The following is a 24,484-nucleotide window of genomic DNA, read 5'->3' on the forward strand; positions in this document are numbered from 1 at the left end:
CCTCACCAGAGATCAGTTGTGCTCATTTGGCTCTAGACTGTGCAGGATTTTGCTGCTTTGGAAAGAGGATGTTGGCATCAAAATCAAAGGAATTGCAATCTGCCATAGCTGCGGTAGCAAGGAATTTAAGACAGGTCTCTTGCCGACAAAGATATTCTTTTTAACAGTTAGTAAATTTTTACCCTGACCTTTGTATATAATAGGAGTGTTTGCAGAAAATGGTAAATTTTGTATCTTGTTCTTGTAGTGACACACTCTGTTGAGTGTGTCAATAATTCTTATAGCTTTTAAGCCATTTGAGATAGAAACCTCTGAAATAGCTGAAATTGTGCTATTCATAAAGTCCGTTGGGCAGAATTCAAAACCATAGGCAAATGACAAATTCTGTATTTAGTGACCACAAAGTGCTATAGGGCAGGTTAGCAGATGGAAAAAGTAGCTTTAATATAGAACTCGTCGTAAATCATAACAGTAAACAAGCTCAACTGTAAAGGAGGCTTTATGGAGAAATATCTTGTGTTAACTTAGAAGGAGCTGGCAGGGGAAATGTTTGAAATACTGGGTGACCCTTTATCTAACTCTACTTAATTTAAACATAACTTTATTAATGTAAACAGAACACTTTTAAAAAAATAATTCTGACTGTTGCACTGCATTTTATCTGTCTTTGGAATCACCAAGTCACTTGCTGAATGTGAAAGACAGCTTATTTTTGTTTTGCTGTGACATAGATGTTCATGATATGTCAAACAATCTGAGTTTCCTGTAATAGCTTTCTGATTCTTTGCAGATGGTCATGATGGAAGTGAATTGTTACCCTTATCCCCTCTTGCTCCACCCCTGGAGGAGGACCCTCTTGTTCTAGTATTGCAAAATGAGGACGGTCCAGATAAAACTGGAGAGAGGAAAAACTCAGAAGAACTACAAAGTCTGTGGAGAAAAGCCATCCATCAACAAATTCTGTTACTTCGAATGGAGAAAGAAAACCAGAAGCTGGAAGGTTAGCTATTTAGAAAATACCCCTAAAAGCTATTGCAGATTCTGCTGCCTAAAGATGAAAATTGTTCTGGTGTTGGGCATCTCAAAGAGACATGTGCTTCTGTAACTTTTTAGTTAACAGTACTAGAAAAAACCTGTGTTTTCCTAGTCCTGTCTCACAGTCTACCAGGTTCTCTGTCTGCATCACTTTAAATGAGTAATCTTAGTGACAGAAGAAAATTATACATTTTCCTTTTTAAGTGCATGTTAGACAAAGGATGCTACAGTCTGTGTTGTATCTGTCTGAGTCTAGGAGTTGTATTGTGAAGTGAAGTGAGGAGAACAGGTGCTGTGTGAACACTTAGGTATGGTAAACCTTACCCTTTCTATCTCGTTTCAGTCCTTTGCAGCTCATGGCCTTTCTCTCCAGGCTTTTTGTTCTTCATTAACCACATCACAGTGGTAATTTATTAATGCTTGAATCCAAATATGATTTTTGAGCAACTGGCTCTTGAGGTATGTCAGAAAGTTCTGTTTTTTGGAACATGAGCACTGTACACTGAAAATTGAGTGCTGTTAGTGAGGGATCTAAAGTTGACCATTGTGACTGTCAACTGCCTGAGCTTCTGACTAGATATTTTATTAAGACTGGTCAAGACTCACACAAATAAAAAATAGGATGCAATGATTATCCTAGTATATAGAAATTCTTCAGTATAATAGACTGACAAGCTTTTGGTGCACGTTGAAAATTCCAAGTGTCCTCTCTACAACTACTGCCTTCATCTTCTCCTTCATGCTGTATAACCTATATGGTAGTCTGATTCTTCATACTGTCATACTACTTCAAACATAATGATCTTGTTAAGGTCAGTTAACTCTTTTTCCTTCTTTAGACTAGCTTACTGGAAAGGCAGGGAGAGGAAAGAAAAACATCAGGACAGAAGTCTTTCCATGTCCCTACAAGTGCACATCCTTGAATGTATTTCCTACACACAGAGTGTATTGCTCAGTGCTGTTTCTCTCTACAGTTTGTCTCCCTGTTGACACACAGTTCTTTGGAAACTCCTAATTTCATAGGGAACATCAAGAGAGAACTTCAGCCACAATCTTCATTTCATAAACAGTTTTAGCAAAAAGTCTATTTTTGTGAGGTGAGGAAGCTGGAGATCTGCTGTGGTGACTAATTTCATGGTATTCCCTCTGATACTTCGAGCTACTGAGGGATAAACTCTTTGCTATCCTTAAGCTGTGTGGCTGAGGGTACTGAAAACTGTTAAATCAGACCAGTTCCTTAAGACTCAGTTACAAGTTTCTTCCATTCTGTAACAGATATGTAGAAATCAGATCCTTCCTACCTGATCATTTGTGTTGAAAACAGGAGTGTTGGCAGTGGAGATGCCAAACTGGCACACATTTGCCAGCCACATTCTTGGTTTGTGCTCTGAGGAGCATGTCTCCATTCTTGTATTCAGGTTCATGAGTATCCCTGGTGAAACGGGTGCTCTTGCTAGCTAGAATTCATTATTTTATTTTTGAAGGGTGAAAAGTAAACTGTTCTAACACCTATCTCTAGGTTTCCTTCCTGTGTGCTGTTATATAACATGGGCCATTTTATGGACAGAACATGTGCAGAGGTGGTATATTCCAAACAAGCATAGGTTAGGGTGGTTCTTTGCATCCTAGCCTACAATTAAATGTATATCTCAGGAAGGGGAAATGTAGCAACAGAAACGCAGAAATTTGTTTACTTGAAGCCAGGTTCCTATCTGTGAATTTATTACCTGTATATATTAGACTGGTTTAAGACTGGAATTGCTGTTTCTAGTGGATTTCTGTTAATCATTTGTTGACTTTTATGTACAAAATATAAGTAGAACCTCTTTTGCTCTTCCTTTTGCTGTCGAGGAGACTTGAATGCTATTAGTTCTTTATTTTACAGAAGGTAAGTTCTGTCAATTGCACAAACTTGCTTTCCTTTTATTTTCCTTTATTTTTTCTGAGAAGCTGGAAGCTCCATTTTCCAATAGGTCACCTAGAAATATAAGAGCTGCAAAAAGTAGCAGGCCACCTAGCAATGATTAGGAAAAATGTTAACAAGGATGGTTGAAAACAACCAAGGATGGGGTAGTAAGTAGGGCAAGTATGATCAACAGGCAAACTTTGCTGGCTTTCACTTGGGTTAACTGCAGTTAGTGTGGGAGTTTGTTGTCACACTGAAATATGTTACTGTTGTCTTGAATCTGTTGCATGCTGCTTACAGGAGGGAGAATTCTTGGGTGAAATCCTACAGCAGTAGGGTAGCATTTAAAATTGCCCCAGCTGAACTGCAAATTCCTGTGGTAAGATCACACTCCCATTTTTATGGCAAGGCACTGCTCTGTGCGTAATACCTGCTTCTGCAGGGGCCCCTGTAGTCTTGAATGGGTAAAATCTCAGAGTTGTAACATTGAACTTTTGGAAATAATTTGTCATTTTTGAAGTAGGCTAGGCAGTGATCCTGTGGATTGATCCAATATTGACTCTATCTGAAGTGAGATGAGTAGGCGAAGGAACAGATGCTCTTGTTTTGCAAGATGTATAAAAATGTGAGCGAGAGTTTCCTTTCACCTAGAGGTGATGGTGGGAAAGGGGATACATTTGAAAGAGAAGAGGGCTCCTGCAAGAAGTAGTGTGGACAGATCAAGGCAAATTTGGGATAAACTCAATTGCAGCTCAGAGGTGATATTGTGAAATGTACAGTTCACTCCAATGATAGTTAAACATATCTCTCTAAATTAAGAGACATTTAAGTCTTGGTTTCAGTTTTTTGTACCAGTAGTTAGAGGAACTGGAGTGTTTTTCTGCACATGCATCATGAATAATACAACACCCAGAGTTAATTTCTTAGCGATGGAAATGAAAGCTGCTTCTCCATGAAATACCAGGGTGACAATGCAGCTTTATTTCAGAAGTGGTGTAATAAATACTTTATACCAGGTAGTCCTACGCAGCAAAGCTTTTAAGTTTCTAACAGCAGCAGTTCTGTGCTTCAGCACAAACGTATCTTTCTGAATATGGTTTATGCTGGTTCATTCTGTTTGCATTACTCAGCCTGATGATACCAGTTGGCAGTGCCAAGAGCACTTATCACTCTCTTAAGAGATGTGTAAGAACTGGAACCAGTGTGACTGACTTCAGTTCAGAAGAGTTGCCTGGCTTGCTTGCCTAAATCTCTAATACAAACATTCATATGTTTGGGACTTTCCATGCTCGAACAATTGTAATGTTCAATATAAACAAGAATAAAATTATCAAAAATATTTTTGCAGAGCAGGTGCTGTGAGGTTTTGTTGAGTGGGTTTTTTTTTTGCCCCAGTCTTTAAAAAATACTTCTATGGGCTTCATGAATTGCTAATATTCATGACCCAGTAGGAGAAGTTAAATTGTTATATGCAACATCTTATGACAACTGGCCCCATCTAATCTATAAACCAAAGGATTGTAGATGTATTTATCCCCAGTCAGATTATTGGATAGATATATCTAACTTGAATGGGGTTTGTGTATTTGTTGTTATCTTGTAATTTTTTGATATTCTGGTTTTCCATGTGGTCTTCCTTTTTGTTCTGTGTTCTAGCAAGCAGAGATGAGCTCCAATCAAGAAAAGTAAAACTGGACTATGATGAAGTTGGCACATGTCAGAAAGATGCCATAAATATTTGGGATAAGAAGTTACTAAACTGCAGAGCCAAAATCCGATGTGACATGGAAGATATTCATTCCACTTTAAAAGAAGGTATTTATGTAGCAGGGCTTTTAGCTCTGAATTCTCAAGATCATATTTTTTGTTCCCTTCTGATACCAACAGAAATCAGCAATACACTTTTTCCAGTAGCAAAAAGATTGCCTTCTCTTCACAGAGGTGCTGCCTTCTCCTGCAGAACAAAAAATAGGTTCTGCTGTGTCTGCAGCTTGCAATGTCAGCAATGCAGAAACTTGTATAGTCATACTCCATCTTGTTTCCATGTATCATTACATTCAAAATTGAACTTGGAGCCTCAGCAGCCGATGTTGTGACCTTTTGGTTTCTGATCAGTGGATCCAATTGACTCTGAGTTTCAGATGTTCTGATTTTAATTGCTTACTGAGAAGGCAGGACCATAATGTGGACTGTGCCCAAAATCTTAGAGGAATTGGAGCCAAGTTCTGGAGAGTCTGGAATACATCACCTTGTATTTCATTTCTTGGAGTGAAAGGCTGGGGATTTTAAAGTAGATATTCATGTGGACTAGCCATAGGCTGAGAGGGTTTCCAGAGGGCCTTGTTAGTATAATGCAGACATAGGGCCTGATTGGACTGCTCTGCCCTCTTCCGTAGAATCTCATGTTTGTGTTACAAATGCTGAAAAATAATTCAATGTAATCTCACTGTGCTACAGAAGGGAAGTTTAAATTGCTACAGCAAAGATATAAAGCAACTCCTGTTAGTGACCTGAGAAGTCTGCTAACAAATTATTTACCTTGATACCCTATCTTCTACTGTTGGATTGCAGTTCAGAGTTGGGAACAAGGATATGGTTTTTTAACTTGTCTTCTTGTTAAATAATTGCTTACCTAGAAGGTATTAGCAGAGTTGACATTTTGACTTTCAAAGGTTGGTTTACTGAGTCAGATATCAAAGGGGGATGTATCTCTCGACATCTATGGACTGACATGACTAGCCCTTTGCAAAGGGAAAGAGGAGTTGGACTTCCCTGTATTTTACACTTGTGAATTTAGTTCAGCTTTTCTAAATGGATCATTCTACATTCTGAGTGTCGTTGTGCATCTTTTCCTGCTGGAGGCTAACAGCTCAGAAGTGGCAAAGCAAGGGATATCTGTACCTCAACTGCCCAGGGTACTGCTCAGTGTAATTGCCCTTAAGTTTGCAATTCATATTCAGTTTGTGGAATTGAGCTGTGGCTACTGAGTGAATGCACTGCAGAGTGGAGTTCACTTTGTACGAGATCCTCCAGAGTGGTTCAGCCAAAATTATGACAAAGAAAATTCTTCTGTTGTAGCACTAAAAGTATCCCCCAGCTTAGGCCTCTTGTTTTTTGACTGACCTGCAGGTGTACCCAAAAGTCGTCGGGGAGAAATTTGGCAGTTTTTGGCTGTGCAGCACCGAGTCAGACACAGGCTGCCAAACAAGCAGCAGCCTCCTGACATCTCTTACAAAGAACTTCTGAAACAACTGACTGCTCAACAGCATGCCATCCTCGTAGATCTAGGTAAGTCTGTTCTTTCCAAGTGGTTTTGTGGGTCTTTGAGTGAAAAACACACCAGCCATAACAGAGGCTGTTGCTGAAGATAGATGCTGCTCTGTGAGCTCCATTTTCTATGTCATCAGGATACATTCTGTGTATGCCACTTTCAGTCCTGTAAGCAGATGATTTCTTAGGCTATGCTATTCATATTTATGCCCTTCTGCATCTGTCTGAAAAGAGAAGTCAGGCAGTTGCTTCTGCAAGTTCCGTGCAGATGAGAATATTAAATGAGTTCAAAACATGCAGTCAAAAATCAGTAGTAAGGTACAGATTGATCTGATTAAAGGCAAACTGCATATGAAAGCAAAGAGAAATGACCTGAGGGAGGGGAAGTGCTGTTTGTCGGATGGATTGGGGTTTTTCTTCAGAAGAATTGAGTATCAACTACTCTTCTCTTTTTACATCAGGACGGACATTCCCTACACATCCTTACTTTTCCACGCACCTGGGAGCAGGACAGCTATCACTGTTTAATCTCTTGAAAGCATATTCTTTGCTGGACAAAGAAGTGGGTTATTGTCAAGGTATAAGTTTTGTAGCTGGCGTGCTGCTTCTTCATATGAGTGAAGAACAGGCCTTTGAAATGCTGAAATTCCTCATGTATGACCTTGGCTTCCGCAAACAGTACAGGCCAGACATGATGTCACTACAGGTAAGTCAGTCCTTCTGCAACAAACCCGTGTTAAATTACTTTTGAGTTCTTAGGGGTTGCTTAGGTTCTCCAGGGCCTTATGAGGCTTCTTATACTGTTTTGGAGTTTTGAGGTACATGTATATTTTACTGTCAAGCCCCTTTCTGCCTCTCAATTTGCAGACAGAGAAATTTAAAACTTGCAGAGTTTTTCCTGTCACGCAGCCCTGTCATCTCTTCAGAAATTCTGCTTTCTGCTGTTTTTCCCTTCTTTTTCTTTTCCTCACTACTCTCTCTTACTTACTGGAGAAAAAAGCTGATATGCTTTGTTATGTATGGACGGAGTTTAAAAATTAATTAGATTTTGTTTTTCTTCAGTCCATGAGCACTTGAATATAGATTTCTCTCTTGTAAGGCCAAGTCAAGTCAATAGTGACACACAGTGGCCAGTCGATGTATTCTGCAGGCATTTGTACTTGGGGCTGCTCTGCCTTGACTCATCATTTCACCTCTTTCTCTCATTGTCTTCTACTCCACTCTCCCCGATGACTCTCTACTCAACAGAGAGACAAAAGAGATGAATTTTTAATAATTTAATTATCTTATGCAATGATGCATGCTCTGCAATATTTAACAGATAGCAATAGATACCCAGGACTGTTTAGGAGGGAAACAGAAAAGTTTTCAGATCTATATAAATTTCAGAGTTTAAAGTTTGAGAAATTTTTCGCCTTGACATGCAACTGCCCACTGATTTGAATAATTATATTATGCTATAAACCCCTTATATTATAAGGGAATATACCACTGATGAGTTAAAGCTTTTATAATCCATGGACAAAGAGGAAACAGCAGCAGATACAGAAGTCTCCTTTTTTTTTCCATACTCCCTGCATAGCAATTTTTTTAAATAAAAAAACCAATAATTATAATTGAGTAAAACTAAAGGGAGAGTTTCAGCCCACTTTTCATGACCAGTCACATTAGGTGCCTATTTAGCAAATGTCCAGAGCAATGGAATAGATTGTAGTTAAAAAAACTGTATGTGCTTATTCTAAAAACTGTAGAGGAGTGTGGATGTAAGTATGCTATAAAAGGTTTGTTGATGATGAATTAAGAATGAACAACCATTCATTTACCTCCTCATGTTCCATTTCCCCCCCTAAATATATTTTAAACCAGTGAGGATCAAAATGTGTTAAATGCATGTTTGTGGCTTTTTTCCCCCTAGTAGATGCTCTCTAAGTGTGTGTGTGTTATACTGTAGTTGTAGACTTCTAATATCTGATAATTTGAGAGTATTCACATGTCCAAGATTTGACATTTTAGTTCAAATAAGTATGACTCTTTCATTGTCAGAACCTCTTAGTAAGAACACTTTCAAATTTGAGAAAGTTTACTACTTGTGATACTGTTTGCCTTTTAAATTAAATAGCCTATCTTTCCCCACAGTTTGCTTCTAGGCAGTTCTTCTGTTAAAGTTTTGTCTGCTCAAGTCAAACTAGGCAAGAAGACTTAGAGGACCTTACTATATTTGGATTGTTTTCTTACAGGAGTAGAATACTGCAAATTCTTTTGCATTTACAATAGTAAAACAACAGAAAGCTTATAGGCAGAATTGGCTTCAGTCCTATAGAAGAAGACTGTTGGATGATTCTTCAGGATAATGAAAACTTACTTGACTTAGATTTTTTAGTTTTTATCTGGAAAAAGTAGTAGTCTCAGTTCATAAAGAATTACCTGAATTGGTTTACTGCTCTGTGATGCAATTCTGACTTCACACATGTGTTTTGTATTGACACTGTCCAAAATGGGCTTAATTGGTATCTTACACAATTAGAGCAAGAACTCAAATGCATGCACAAATTTAGCTGATTTGCCTGAAGGAAAGAGATCCCTCTGCTTGTGTGCATGCTGACTAAAGGTAGCTTCAAGTGCGCTCAGCTTTTGGTAGGGAACAAGCATGAACTTTAGAAGCAGGAAAATAGCTGGATCTAAAGAGTCTTTTTCTTACTGAGAAACAGATTCACTTTAAGCACAAAGCACCACCGACAATAAAATTGGACCTGACAACTAGCCAGTATATCTCTGCTTCCATAATCTGCTTTCTGAGAGAAGTGTTGCAAGGAAATAATTTACCACAGAGTGATATTTTTAGCCATGAATAGCACGTTTAACCTTTTTCCCATGCAACCATTGTAGGTTGTACAGAACACCTTTTTTGCATCAGTATCTTAAATTCCACAGGACCACTGGGAGATGTGCTGGGAAATATGTATGTGGTATACCTCTGAGTAAAATGTATTCTGTGGGTACAGAAACTGTCTGAAGTGATTGACTGTAGCATTGGAATTTTAAAGGCAGCAAAAATAAGGCCAAAATTCAAAGAATGAGACCTGAAATGTGTAAATTTAGTCTCAACTTATAGTTTTGACATCTTGGAAGAGGTGTAACTGCTTTCATTGCTGCAAGACTGAAAGTTCTAGTTTGTTGACAAAGTTGGAGCAATATCTTGCCTTCTTACCTTAAGCCTGTGAATCTGAAATGATACTTCATTAGTAATCAGGTTCAAACTGTTTTTTGTTATTGACTACCCTGTTGGTTTTAATTCGTTAGTGGCAGGTTGCTTATACATGAGTAGATACCACTCAAGGCTCCAGGAGGCAATTAAGCTGCATTTTACTGTGCCATCTGTACTGCAGCTAATTTTCCTTAAATGCAGTATGAATGATTTGGAATACTGAGTAAAGCTGAACTTTTCTTTCTTTACTTTCTCCCCCCCCCAACCCCTTCATGCACTGTAGATTCAGATGTATCAGCTCTCAAGGCTTCTACATGATTATCACAGAGACCTGTACAATCATCTTGAAGAGAATGAAATCAGTCCCAGTCTTTATGCTGCACCGTGGTTTCTTACACTGTTTGCATCTCAGTTTTCATTAGGATTTGTAGCCAGAGTGTTTGGTAAGAAAGTTTATTCTATTGAAATAATAAACAGAACAATATCCATTGTGTTTTGAAGCACTCCAGGAGTAATTTGGTAAATGCTGGGGACATTTGGGGTGACTGTTGTGGGTGGCAAGTAGCAACACTTTCCTTAGTGAGATGCCAGCTCCTTTTTAAGAGGAAAATCCAAAAGGTATTTCTTGAAACTTCAGACTTGAGCAAATAATTGTATCTTCTCTTACTGCCTAAGAGACTTCTGAAGTGTAAACAGAAGAAAGCTTATTGTTGGAAATATATTTTATGCAAATGTATTTGGTTTGTATCAATAGAAAAAGTTCGTCTTGTTGAACTTGCAAACTGAAAAAAGAAAATGCATTTCTGAATTCTGATTCTAAAGTACTTTCTTAAAAAAATCAGGCAAATTTGAACTTCAAGGCTGGTTTAGGTATTCATGTATATATATTGAACGATTTCCAAGTCTTAATATACCTCTGATTTCATTTAGATAGTTTTTTCATTAAAAACTCCTCTATGTGTAACATGTAGTACAGAAGCCTAAATACTGGTTATGCCTGGTAGTGTTTACAGTATCAGGAGGCCAAGTAATTATTTTGGAGTTCTTTTCTTATCCATAAGAACTTCCAGCTTAGTCAATTGTCTAGTAATGCACCTTTTTAAAAAAATCTAAATTTATTTATTAATACAAAACTCACTGCACTTGTATATGCACCAAGAATCTAAATGCATGTGTAAGGTACTTCCTCGTAAATCAGATTTTTTTTTTTCCCTTTGATCTTGCTGTTTTCATACAGCACCTTCTGTCTTTTTGTAAGATACTCAGCCTGACTTTGTCTCATATTTTAATACTGGGGTGTGTTAGGTTCTCAATTTGTGTGGTGTGTTGGCTTGGGGACAGGAAGAGGGTTTTGTTTGGTTGGGTTTGATTTTAAGTTTTTAGATTTTTTTCCCCCCACTGCTTTCTCAGTTGCAGAGGGTTTTTTTCCATTTACAGCTAATGTTTTTTGTCTGCTGTCTGGGTAAACAAATGACTGGTATATCTCTTTCTCAGTGGTGTACAGTCATGCGAATATCTGTTTCCCAGTGGGATTTCTGAATTCTGGGACGCTTGAGCATTTTGTGTTTCTTTCTCTTTTGTTGTTTGGTTTTTTCTTTCCTAAATGAATTTTTTACAGATGGGGAAGGTGGGAGGGAGGTTCGATGTTCATTTCTCTGTACTAAAATGTGCAAGGCAGGTTCCCATTTTAAAATTGAAAATGATTATGTTGTTTTACTTCTTAATGCTCTGAATTCCTGAATTTTTAATGTTTTATTAAAGACATTGTCATATACCAGGAACAAATGGCTATTGTCCAGCCTTTACAAATTACATATTTATGCTGTTTGAATGTCCATCACAGACTTGAGAAGGGAGAATTTCAGGAACTGCATTTGAGGGAGATGGCTGCCTCATCAGTGTCCTTGTGTTGCTGTGTGATACTGGATTAGGCCAGGGATGACCTCTTGAGGATCAGGATCAGGAATTTAATTTCTTCAGTTGTGTAGCCCCAAACAAACACCCTGTAGTGTGACAGAACTGACAGCTCAGGAGGTTTATTTGAAATTCCTCTATGCTGCCTTCATCTCAGTAACTTCAAGTCCACCACTGATTCTGAGGCAGAATTTCTATTTACTGTTCTCAAGATTGCCATTTCTGTACAGTCTGTGTCTCCTGACTTGCGGAGCCTAGACTTTACTCTCTTATCCATGTAATACCTCACAGTAAGGGTTTTGAGCTTAGATTAGAGCCAGTAAGATCACTGCTATGAATTTTGAAAATAATATAACTGGTTATGGAATCTACACAATTGTTTTTTTAAGGACTAGCTTCTGCCTGTAGGAAACAGTTCTTTTGTGATCTGCTCCCCAATTGCTTTTCAGTCACAGGAGCACTTAAAACCAGTTATCAGTTATCATCTCTGGCAGACAGTGATGAAATGCTCATTGCAGATAACTGCTACAGACATAATAAGCATGCAGTATTTTTTTAATGCTCCCTCACATCTGTAAGGTGAAAGAAAATTCATGCTTTATCCTCATGTTGAGATAAAACAGATTGCACTTCTGAACTGAATACATCTGCACTGTGATTGATTACAAAGAACATCCCAGTAAATATATGTATTAATCCAATGACTCTAGCTCCCATTTTCAAGATACTTTAATTATTTTCTCTTTTAGACATTATTTTTCTTCAAGGAACAGAAGTAATTTTTAAAGTAGCACTGAGCCTGCTTAGCAGTCAAGAGACATCTATAATGGGATGTGAGAATTTTGAGAACATTGTTGATTTTCTTAAAACCACTATTCCTGATATGACTAAACCTCAAATGGAAAAAATTATTACTCAGGTAAGGATATTTTTCTCTTTACTTTTTTCCCCTCCATTTAGTTTACTTTAAAATAATCATGCCTACACTATATGCAAAAATCTTCTCAGGAGATGATGTGTAAAGCTTCTTGTTAAATAGGGTCAGTGTCTGGAATCTTCATATCTATAACTTAACTTCCTCTGCATTGAAGCTGCAAATCGAGAGTGAGCCTCAAATCTAGTGCCTTAATTGTGAAACTGCACTAAGAGCAGCACTCCCCCTTCAGATGGTAGTTCAGAGATAACAGAAGAGCTCTAGAAAACCATGTCCATGGGCAGGAGTGGTGTAAACACTTGTGCATTCCTGTGGCTTGTTAAGGTTTGACTCTTTCAGGTGCTGTTAGATAGGAATTCATTTTTAGACAACGTGACTCTTCATTTCATCATTGCATTGACTGTCATTGCCATGCTAAACCTGTCAGGCACTTTTGTGTCTTTCACCAATTCATTGATTCTGGGAATTACAGAGATGGTAGTTTAACACTTTTGATAGTCTTAGACATTAAATCTGTTCTGCGCTCTGCATGGGGTGCAGAGCAGCTGTGCTCTTTGGGCAGGGTAGAGATGGCTTTGTGCAAAACCAGGTCTTATAAAGAATGGGTTATATTGCCTGCAGAGGTGAATGTGGTTACATGTAGGGCAGCCCAGCTCTGCTCTGTTTGCCTGTGGTGTGGTCTCATGCTGAGCAGCCTTCCAGATCTGCATTCATGTGTAGACTGCCTGTATCTTGCTGCTACCTAGCCTAGCTGCAGGGGCACTTGTTTGGCTATCTCAGTCTTGTAGTTCCCAGGACCATCCCCTTATAATGGGTAATGAAAGAAAAATGTAGACATTGTGCAGGTCTGTAATACCCAGATGACTGATCAGGTAGCTTTGTAGAGGAAAATTGTTCTTACCCAGCTTGAACACTACATAATTTAAATTTTTATCTCATTTGAATAGAATAGAACAGTGAAAGTAATACAGAACTTGGTTTTTGAGGGAATCTCTGTGTGTCTTGTGTTGGTGGAATGTTTGTTATCTCTAGGATAAGGAACAGAAAATTGATGTCACCGTAGACATCCTTCCAATCCTAGTCTAAAATCTTTGGTAATTTTCCAGAGCTGAGAGGCTGTGACTAGATATGTAAACAGATAAGGGTCATATGTCCCATCACTGTTAGAGGCTCAGTTCTGTAGTCTTCACAATGCTTTGTCCCTAAAGTATTTCAATAAGAAAGTAGTGTGTCATCATGCAGGGATAGAGCATATGGAAACTGTAACCATGAAGAATGTTTGTACAGAAGTTTGTAAATGAGCTCTTGGAGTCAAGGGATCCAGTTTTGAAGGCAGAGATCTGATGAATCCCAGATTTAAAAATTTTGTCTTGAACTTCGTAATATTCCTGAGCAAGAGTAAAATTCTTGTATTGAATAAGACTTTTCTGCTGATACATCTTGTAGTAAGAGATGGTATTTGGTAATTGTGAAAGGCATGATCCAATTTATTCTGAAGTCTATGATATATTATGGCTACAATTTTGTTATAATGCTCCTACTATAGACATCGTCTTAATATAATTTTTGAAGGGAACAAGAAAAGCATTAATCAAGAAGATTTGACTTTTAGTCAAACATTCATGTGGAATAAGCCCTCCCTATTTTAGTTAAAAATGGTCTCTTCTCTCATGGCAGGTGTTTGAGATGGATATTTCGAAACAGCTCCATGCCTATGAAGTAGAGTACCATGTTCTTCAGGATGAACTACAGGAAAATGTGAGTCCCTGTGATGAAGGTGAACCTCTGGAGAAGCTGGAGAGGGCAAACAATCATCTGAAGAGGCAAAACATGGATTTGTTGGAGAAGCTACAGGTAGGCAACTTAGGCAATAAACTCATAGTGAAGTCTTTTCTATGATTCAGCCAGTAGAGGGAAAAGTATTGTTTTAAGTGTATGTGAGAAGTCTTCTTACTGCAAGACCCTGTGCAGTTGAGCAGTTCTCTTAATTACAGTAAGTCACTTCTGCTAGGCATACTTGTAACTCCTTTGTCATTCCTTGGACTTTTCCTTCTTGATTTAGATGTCTTTTTTCCCCAAATCTCTCTACTCTTATCTGCCATAAAATCTGTTGGCAAAATTTGTGTATCTTACTGAAAAGTGAGTTCTCTTTCCCTTCTCTATTTCCCAGTTGGAAAGTTTAAGAAATAACCCATAGTGCAGCAGACTTGTTTTGTCCAAGCCTTTGTAGTCAGTGTTGTTTTGTTTCCTTCTGCTGAAACTCATAGTCCTACTTTTGGAAGGTGGTCTCTCCTAGAAGACATGATTATATCTGAAAGCCCACTAGACTTGGCCTGGTTAAGTTGTGCTTTAAAAAAGCCTTTCCTCCTTCACTATTTACCCTTTGTCTCATAGCTTGGCCAAGACTTGTTTCAGTTGAAGTATGTTGTATTGTCTTGCATTTTCTTGAAAGAGAAGTTCTTGGTTTTTTCATGATCAGGGTGTTTCTTGTTATATTTGCTAATTTGAGCAAGCATTGCAAAGAGCTCACAAAGCACTTTCAGCTTCTGAAATGTGAAAATAGAAGGAAAAAAGGAAAGATCAAGTCCTCATTATTTTTAAGTTTATGGGCTAAGGGTCCTGTGTTCTTTTGATACTGATACTTGAACTTTTTACTATTATTAATTTTTCTTTTTTATTTTTCTTTATTTATTTACTGCAGCTGTGGCTTTTACCTCTGTTCTGAAAATGCACAAAAGGCATAGAATAATTGAATGGCTGATTTGAAAAGCTCTATCAAAGCTTTTCTGTTCTTTCAGAATGCCTTACAATAATGCATCTTTCTCAGTGCTTAACCTCATCACCTTTTTGTTTGCATAACTTTTTCATTCCTTTGCTTGTACCCTTTCCTAGAAACAATCAGAATTCTTCCAGTTCCCATGGAGAGAACTACTGCTGCAGTGGTCCTGAGTTTCTTTGACTATACAGAAGAAGCTGTAGGTTTTTAACTGGAGAATAGGAAACACTGTCTGCGTCTAGACTTAAATGTTGAGGTTCTCTTTTCCTCCAACCTCTCCATCCTTCTAACTTACTTTATCACAGAGGATTCCCCTTGTTCCCTCACTGTCTTCAAGTGCTACTCCAGCTGCTGATTTCCTTTTTCTCCCTTCGGCTCCAGTTCCTTGTTACTCTCAGCTGTCCCTTGCTTTCTGCAACTTGTATATTTCCTCCCCTCTGTAAAGGTTTGAGAAATTCTTCAGATTGATCTGGTCACTGTGAGGAGATCTTGTGTATGGTACGCAGTATGCATTCCTTGTACTGTCTGCCTACACGGATGTCTTTAAGAAGTAGCTATGTAATTCTTTCCTTAACAAATACTATATCATAATGCTAAAAGAAAACTATTCAGACTTTATCAATTTAAAATAATGTTATTGCTTACAGGTTGCTCACGCTAAAATTCAGAGTCTGGAAGCCAGTCTGGAGACTGTTTTGACACGAGAGAGCAAAATGAAGACTCTAATTCAATCTCTGGAACAGGAGAAGACAACGTATCAAAAGACTCTTGAGCAGATAGTGAAGTATTTGCCAGCAGAAGTGTTATCTGACTGTGAACAGATCCTGAAGGAAGTAAACTACAACCCAAATAATAAAATATGGAGTAAGCCATAAGCCAGGGTTTTCTAGGCGGCATTTCTTCAAAAACAAAAAGGGAATGAAAAAATGAGTATGCTGCTTACAATAGCTACTTAGCAATAGGCAACGGTGTTACCCAAAAATAGTGCTGGGACACTCATAGCTACAGATGGGCCTTCAAGCGTCAGTATGCAAATTCAGGCTATTAATTTTTTTATGATTATGTAAATAAATCACAAGGGGGAAATAAAGGATTCTCAAATGTAATTATGATGAGGAGATGTATATTTAGAGTTGACCTTAAGGAAAGGAGAAATTGGAGTAGACAAAGATAATGGTGATCTGCAAATTCACTCTGGATATGGTTGTCTTGTAGTGAAATGAGGATAGTGTGTCTTTATATATATGTATATTGAATATGTTGAATAATACTTGAAGAAAAAAAAAAGGAGAATGTAATTTTCCCTCCAAAGAGCAGCATGTTTCACGTCTTCTGTGGAAAATCTGTGTGAACTCATGCGTGCCTCTCTTTTAATTCTACTGACATTGTGAGCACAGACCAATAAACAGAAAAAGTATCATGACATGGTTTGCACAGACAGAGCTGTAGTGCCATCCGCTGCCTGGGCTGTACCAGTCAGCAGTGTAATTCCACATGCATGTTGGAACTGGAAACAAAAAAGCATTGCATCATGGCTCCGCCTCCATAACCCAGAGCTAAGGAATAGGTGTCTGCATGCACTCACAGAGCTTGAAAGGCGAGAGCTGGCAGTGACTGCCACTTCCTTCCTGGCCTATTTGCTTCCACCTGTCCTGGGCTTGATCGTGATGAGGAGAGGAAGGAAGCACAGCAGTGGGATGGGATTTATCCTGATGGTAATTTTCCACCGGAGACTTGCCTGTTGTAAGGGTTAGATGTGTCAGGGGTTCTCATTTAACCAAAGAAATGCTGCAAGAAGCCTTGTCTAATTATATTGGGATGCAGAAAGATGTTTTAAATTTCATTTGAGAAGAAAATTGAGGTAGGTTGCAGGAAGTTAAGTGTGAGTGCACAAGAGAGGACCAAGCAAGTCTCAGATACTGTGTACCTTTCACTTTTCTCATATACAGTGGCTATACATTTCAAAGGGGATCCTGAAGTACAGGCACAGTTTTAATAACACTTTCCAGGCTATTCCTGTTTTAATACTGCTTTGTGGTCTTCTTTTTAAAACAAAAGTAACGAATTTATGTGTTCTGGACAGAAGGTGGGATAAACTCTGATCATTTCAAGAGAGAAATTATGTTTATAGAGGTATAAAAAGTTGCATATAGATTTGAAAATGTTTTTGAGTGGAATTTTTGAGAAGGCTTAGACAAATGTGTAATAGATGAGTATTTTGGAGTGCATGTCTGAACCCTTAATTGCGTGTTACAGTGGCTCATGTTATCTCTTTCCATTTATACTGTATTTCAGGAAACACTTATTCTTTTTAGTAAGAAAACCAATTAATCAAAGTGCCAAATACAGCAGTGTCTTTTCACATAAGGTTTTCCAATTTAGAAAGCAAGGACTGAATATCACTGCTTTCTAAGTATTATGCTTTATGTTACCATAAAAGTAAAGAACAACAATTCTTATTTGCTGCACACTGCTGTGGAATGCAGGGGCTTCGGCTCTCCTGGGTTTTTTGCTGTTGTTTTTTTACTTCCATGATGTTTTATTTGATTAAAGATACTGATTTACTTAACAGTCTCTCTTTTTACATTTGGGGTGAAAGGTCTTAACTGTGTATAAAATTATGTGGAATCTGTCTAGATATTTCAAGAATGTTGTCTTGTACTAGATGGGGAAATGCCAAGTGAAAAAGGAGTTCTTTGCAGTTTTGTTCAGAGTGAGTTTTAGCTGATGTGTACATAAAAAACTAATCCCAGGAACTGCAGCAGCATCTATTACAAAGAACCAAGATTATTCAGATACATCTTTTTTTTTAAAGATGCACTGAATGAGCTTTATCCTCTGTTTCAACTTTAAATTTTTTTCATGTAATGCCTGGAGAAATTCCAATAAATGTCATTGCTGCATTTCCCATAGCCTCTGGCTAATTTTATTTTTCTACACCTCAAAGACCAATCTCATTCTCAATAGTACTGTTCACATGAAATATGAAAAGGATCTGACTTTAGTTTCTAATTGTGGGGAAGAAAACCTGCAGGATTTGTAAAAGTACACAGAGTAAAGGACAGATATTCTTCTCAGGGAGAATAATCTTACATTGTTCTTAACTGAAGATGACATTTTTTAAAGGTATTTTTGTTCTGTAGCAGTTCAGCTAGTACATATGCATGTTGAGAATAGGAATTGATGAACTTTGTGTGTCTGACTTTGAAGGGGGAGGAGAGTGCAACAACACATGGGAATAAACTACAGAAGTAAAACCACAGTGTGAGGTAAGTGCCTCATGGTGTCCGGACACTTCTGATAATGTTTTTATGCTGAACCCAAGAGTGCCTCATAACTGGCTATCTCTAGGCTGTGTAGCTTGAAGTCTGCACTCAAGCAGGTATCCTCCAGATCATCTTCAGATGAATAATTAGCAAGATTATCTAGAAGACTGAACTGGATGTGTGTTTGTTTCCACCTGGAATGTATAGACAGCTTTACATTGTTCTGTGCAGCTGCACTTGTGCAGCTGTGAGGAGGGAGATCTTAAGGTGCAGTGGGCCAGAGGCAGAGCTGCAAGGGTAATTGCTTGGGAGAAGGGGCATTTCCTGGGATCAGAGAAATTGCTTTTCTATTTCTATATTATGTTTTTCTGATGAGAAAAAAGTTTTCAGAACAAAGCTAATGTTCTGTCTGTGCTAAGCACAACAGAGCTCTCAGTTTTTGCTCTTAACTTCTGGAGAACTATCTCTTGAGGGAAAAGTATCTGCTGTTTTCAGAAACAGGTGACTGCTTTCTGCTGGTAGAGGGCTTTTTTCAAAGTCTGGGAAGACATATGTCCTTCTAGCTTGCAAATTGGCTGGTAAGTGATGAGTACCCCTTGGCAAGAATAGAGCTGAAATAAGTCAGTCTGATAAGGGCTAATGTACAAGAGACTGTGGTATTTGCTGCTTTTATGGATGAAAAATCTGGCTAGAAAGTTGTTTGTTGGGTTTCTTTCTTCTCCTACAAAGTAGAGTATTTATTTTTCTCCTTAAAAGAGGAGTGTTTATTTACGGTGCCTGAAAGTTGCATTTGTTTGCTTTTGTCTAAAAAGAGCATTAGATTTTACAGAAATTCGGCCTTACTTGAAATCACAAATCTAGTTATCTTAAGTGGTTTGATTGAGCCCTCTTCAACATGACACTTCTTAGCTCAGTATCGCTGCAATAAAGCTGAACAATTTGTAACATACAAAAGAATTTATTACTACTGTGATCCAGAGGGTCTGCATCTGGACACTTAATCTAAACCTGAAACCACATAGCTTTATAGTGAATAGCCTTTTCTGTGCTGAGGTGAATAACCCCAGGCAGTGTTAATAGTGATTATCCAGTCAGTCTTTGTAGCCATAGATGGTGTTGACAGGCATGTGCAGGCTGTAGCATGTCAAGATTTATGCCAGGCTACACCATCCCTTAGAAGAATAGTAATTGATTCTGTATTTCTGTGCTTCATCTTTTATTGTCAGTGTTAGCTCTTGAATGCATTTAACATATGCTTTTCCTTCCTCAGTCTTTCTAGTGACTGGAAAAAAAGAAATTTAATGCTCTTTAAAAAAAAAAATATATATATCCAATGTTTAGCTATATCCTTGCTCCAGTGTGCAAGAGGGAGTTTATATGCCTAAAGTTGAACATGCTAGCTCACTGTCTGAAAGTGTGTTGAGCAGTAACAGTAAAAAGCTGGGCAGCAAAGCAAAGATTACTGTGTGCCTTGAGCAGCTGATGGGTTGTGTGCTGACTGGCTTGCAGTGTAGTAGATTTGGGCAGATTGGCACTTGGTCTGTTTGGTTTTACTTTAATGTTAACCTTAACTGTGGAGCAAAGGAAGGAGCTGGCAGTGCTCCTTTACCAAAATGTTCTGTTGGTATTTCCTTTGAGTTCAGAAGTCTTTCAGTCCTTAACTGTTCTCTTCAGAGCTCAGCAGCCACTTTTAACAACAGATTTGGGAATTGTTGTTTGTAGTCTTACCATTAAAAAAACCTCTCCTGCAGCTTACCCAGACTGTTTCTGTGCTCAAATTGCAGGTTACTCAAGTTTTCACTCTGATAAAGGAAAGTAAGAAGGTTTTATTATACAGGTTTTATTTTTGATGAGAGCTGAGAGATGACACCAGTGCCATACATAATTTCTTGCTGGAACTTACATGGGAGAAAGTATTCTGTGCCTGATGCACCCTAGAGTATAGTTGGCCCTTTTGCTGTCATGGCTACTGCTGGCTCAAATGTAACTTGCCATCAACACAAGCCCCTAGGTTATTTTCTGCAGGACTGCTCTGCAGCCTCTCATCCCCCAGTTTGTACATATGACCAGAATTGCCCCATCCTAGGTAGAGAATACAGCACTTGCTCTTGTTATATTTCATGCAGTTGGTGATTGCCCAGCTCTGTAGCCTATCTAGATGTCCCTTTACCCACGAGGAAGCCCACAGCTCCTCCCAGTTTAATATCAGCAGCAGACATGGGGACTAGAGATACCTTGAGGGACAGTGTGAGGTGCAGATCCAGACTAGCAGGAGCCCAGAAGCAGCCAGTGACACCATGCAAAGCGTGGCTTTCTGAACACCCAGAAGCAGTCTGTGGGAGGCTCTGGGCAGGCTGGCCATCACCTCCATGCTGCACCTTGGGTCTCCTTGCTGCAGGTGAGGACATGCCTGGCCTGTGCACTGTGTGCCCGTTTGTCCTGTGCAGTTTGTGGTCCTGAAAGTTGTTGTCAAGTTTAGTGTTATGTGCTGGAATGCAAACCAAACTGGAGAAAGTAGGGGTGAGGGGGAAATGTCTTTTGAAGTGCACACCTGATTCTAATTCAAACTGCTGCTGTGGGCAGGCCCCTAGTGCCAGTCAGGACTCCATTGGTACTGGAAGAAATTGTAGTTATTAGATTTGTGCTTAAGTATTGCCCACGAGGTGTCACTGTTGCTTTTATTCATGCAGCTCGTGTGTGTGTGTGTGTGTGTGTGTGTGTGTGTGTGTGTGTGGTGGTTTGGCGGTTGCTGTGGCTCTTTAGAGAGGAGTATGAACTTAGTCTCCTGTCTGATGAAGCAGGATGTTCTGTTTGCATGCTGTTTGTAATAAAATGTGATGTTTGTGGTCAAAGATTTTATTATAATGAGAAGACATACTAAATGACATGTAGGGCCTTCTCAGAAATGGATGTCTTACAGTATTTCATTTTTGCTCTTGTGTAAGAGAATTATGGAATCACTTCACCCTAAAACAGGCATTTATTGTTCCCAGCAATCTGATCCCAGGTGTCCCCTTTTGCACTGTTCTGTTTGAGCAGAATTTGTTTTCTTGAAAGCAGCACTGAGTTGGTCTAACTGCTGTCTGATTTCACACTTACCCAGTTTTTGTCTTTTTAAAACACAGCTTCCTTTCAATAAGCTTCCCAATGTCCACTAAATCTCAAACAATCAGTTCTTTTTTCCTGGTTTTCTTTTAATTAATCTTACTGTGTTTTAGTGGTCAAAAGAAAGGTGGGGTATTTGCTCCTGTGTGTCCTAGATCTAGAGAGAAAACCTGATTTGCTGCTTCCATTTTCCAGTTAAGACATTTTCCCTCCAACAGCATTGCTTTCATACTGAGCACTGTGCTCACTCCGAAATGCGGGGACATGTTCAGATAGTGTGATGTTCCAACCACCCAGACACAGCTGTTCCCAAATGCATATGAACTGGACATCAAACACAAGTCATGTTTACCTCCTGACCAGAGCCCCATGTTCAAGCCATACTCAGGTAATTATGGCATCAGCAATTCCCTGAGGACCTCTGGGCATAAGCAAAAAAAGCCCACAGCTCTTCTACGATGCATTTGCTTTTCTAAAAGCACCAAATTATAGATGAGCCTAATGGGTTGAAGGTGCTTAAAGCAGGGCCAGTGCACTTCATGTGCAATATACCATCATTTGAAAAGCTATCACGTTGTGGAAGCATCATTCAAGTGCTAATTTAAATAATACTAACATCTGAAATGAAGGCATGTTCTGACACTTATAGGTTTAATGTCTATTTCTGCACTCTACCAAAATAGATGGGCTGTGGGTGGTTCTATGATTATTCCTATGCATTAGCAAGACAAAAATTGTGTAGGCAGCTGCTATTATGCCTGAGTAAATATAGATGAGGGAGAATCTAGAGAGTAATTTTTTGATGTCACATGTTTATTTAAGATATAATTAGGAACAACATTGACTTCAGCAGTGCTTGAGGCTTTGGAGAGAGAGAGAGTATCTTAAAGATTCAGTGACCGATATGCCTCCATACTGCATAGCCTGGGGTCCTGCTAGCAGGGATGGGGTTACACAGTTCTGGGAGCAGTGATTCCCTGCAGCCCTTTGCCTGCTGAGCAGTCTCAGCTTTTGAGGCTGGATGCATTGTCAAGCCATCATCCTGACCAAAATTTGTGACCCTTGTGTCCTCTTCCATTGCAGTGACCCTGAAAATTTCAGAGGGCTTTGATAGGCTGAAATGGGTGGTTTTGCACTGACTTTTGGTATTGCATGTTGTGGAAGGAGGAAAGATAGCCTCTTCTTTTGGAAGAACATAATTTTATTGTGTTTTGCCCTAGACAAATAAAAGATCTATCCTTCCTACTCTAAATGGGAAGGGAAACAAGCAATGCTGAGCCACTAAACTGCTCACAGTGGCATAACTGCTTTTAGTACTCTATATCCTTGGCAGGAAGACAGGATCTTTTTCTCTCCTTTAGGCCAGCTGGCCCCCACATGTGTAGCCACTGTAATCTTGTTTACATTCTTCACAAAGGGTGACACTTCTGACCATTACCTTGGCTTGTGCGTGATTTCTTACCAACCTCAGCCTGCTGGAGAAACTTAGCGTCTAAGCACTTGTGTTTTCCTAAAAAATGTATTTCAGCTCAATGGACAGTAATAGTGCTTTCCATCTTTTGTGAAAAGGCAGAGAGCCTTGTCTGGCTGTTCCTTGGGGTTAGTTTGCATGCTTCTGCAGAAACTGTGCACAAGCAATGCCAGAGGATATTTCATATGCCTGGCCACAGCTAGCCAGTCATTAAAAGGTCCAGGGCTTGGATCTTGGTAACATCCCTAGTACATGAAGGTGTTAGGTTTTTTTTTTTTTTAAACTGTCTCTCAGTGGAAGACAGCCTGATGCAGTTAAACAGCCCTGGAAGAGACTTCAGCTGAGGGGGGGTTGGAGATGTGTAAAGTGATTGTGTGTGGGAGGGCAGGAAGAAATGGAATTAAGGTAGGAAATAATAAATAATAATAGATGTGACAAACGCTTCTCTTTTTATAGCAGCTTATTTATACCAAAGCTCATGATATCCTGTCAGTTTTTGAGGAATTCTTGACATTTGTCCAACTCACCCCTTACAAAAAGTATATATTTTTCACGCACCACCTAAAATCATCATAGCATCCTAGAGAGCCAAAGCACTCAAATGCTGCAAAGCTGCTAAGAGAAGAACCCTTCATTTAGGGAACTATATTTATTTGTGATGTAGCAGAGCCTAGAGAGATGCTACAACATAAATCCTGTAAGACAGCAAAAGATGTGTGCTGTCCCAAAAATTTATTAAATCAAAGAGGTGGGAAGCGCAGCATCAGCCCAGGGCAATTGTATTCAGGTTAGGCAGATGAACTGTATTGTGGGATGATTTGATTTAACCTTCATCAGGCTTTTTGGGTCAACACTGACTTTGTAGAGACACATCCAAAGAGTAAATTTTATTCATCTAATTTTGATGTCCACCTTATTCTGGCTATGATGAGTCCTACAATATTTATGCCTTCCTTCTCTCCCATCCAAATACTAGCAAGAAAAGTATAGGTCTAGCACCTCTTCTCATGCCCTCTATATAATAGCCTAATGGTTGGCACAGTTGTTAAGGAAACAAAAAGCATGATTTCTGGTTTAAAATTCATCTTGGAAAACATTCCAGCAGTGGAAACATAACATGGACAGCTTCCACAGCATCTTTGTTTATTCTTATACTTAAGAGATTCAAATAATGAGCAGGACTGAACCCTCAGAGGATCTCAATTACTGACCCTCCCCCACTCCAACCTCCCATCCCCCCATGGCATATTTGAGGGAAATTATAATGAACATGCTGTTAAACGAAACACAAACCCTCAGGCTATCTAGGCTTTGGCAGATCCTCTGCTCCTTTGGGTGTGCTCCCTCCCTTCTGTGAGCTTCAATCCTGATAGGACTCTCCAACCCATTCTTGCTCCCAGACTCCAAAGTTGGGATCTCTAGTCACCATGCTGGGGAGGACAGGAAGAGGAGAAGAGGGAAGTGTGATGCTGTCACCATCTCTCACACATGCCAAAACTGCTGTTCTTCAACTGCAGTGTCATCCAAGCTAGTAGTTTCAGGGGTGTTATTATTATTAATTATTATTATTATTATTTATTTTCTTCCTTTTCTTGCCCCTCA

The 24,484-nt window shown here is 39.0% G+C and overlaps 1 protein-coding gene across 4 annotated transcripts in view; it reads left to right on the top strand.

Annotated features, from left to right (window-relative positions):
• The window catches only part of TBC1D4 (TBC1 domain family member 4), a gene marked incomplete at its 5' end in the record, with an annotated part of 98,237 nt that extends 80,294 nt beyond the window's left edge, over positions 1-17,943 (top strand). For 3 of the 4 annotated variants that reach the window (XM_083885275.1, XM_083885276.1, XM_083885277.1), the window contains 8 exons: positions 791-1,000; positions 4,598-4,756; positions 6,071-6,229; positions 6,673-6,917; positions 9,700-9,859; positions 12,080-12,249; positions 13,942-14,118; positions 15,688-17,943. In XM_083885275.1, coding sequence (XP_083741401.1) covers positions 791-1,000; positions 4,598-4,756; positions 6,071-6,229; positions 6,673-6,917; positions 9,700-9,859; positions 12,080-12,249; positions 13,942-14,118; positions 15,688-15,915 — 1,508 coding nt within the window. In that variant the 3' untranslated portion in view covers positions 15,916-17,943. The remainder of the gene's footprint in view (positions 1-790; positions 1,001-4,597; positions 4,757-6,070; positions 6,230-6,672; positions 6,918-9,699; positions 9,860-12,079; positions 12,250-13,941; positions 14,119-15,687) is intronic. The other variant, XM_083885278.1, reaches the window with a different exon arrangement.
• Positions 17,944-24,484: the final 6,541 nt, after the last annotated feature.

Source organism: Zosterops lateralis, assembly GCF_965231275.1.
Source record: "Zosterops lateralis genome assembly, chromosome: 2".
Classification (NCBI taxonomy): Eukaryota; Metazoa; Chordata; class Aves; order Passeriformes; family Zosteropidae; genus Zosterops; species Zosterops lateralis.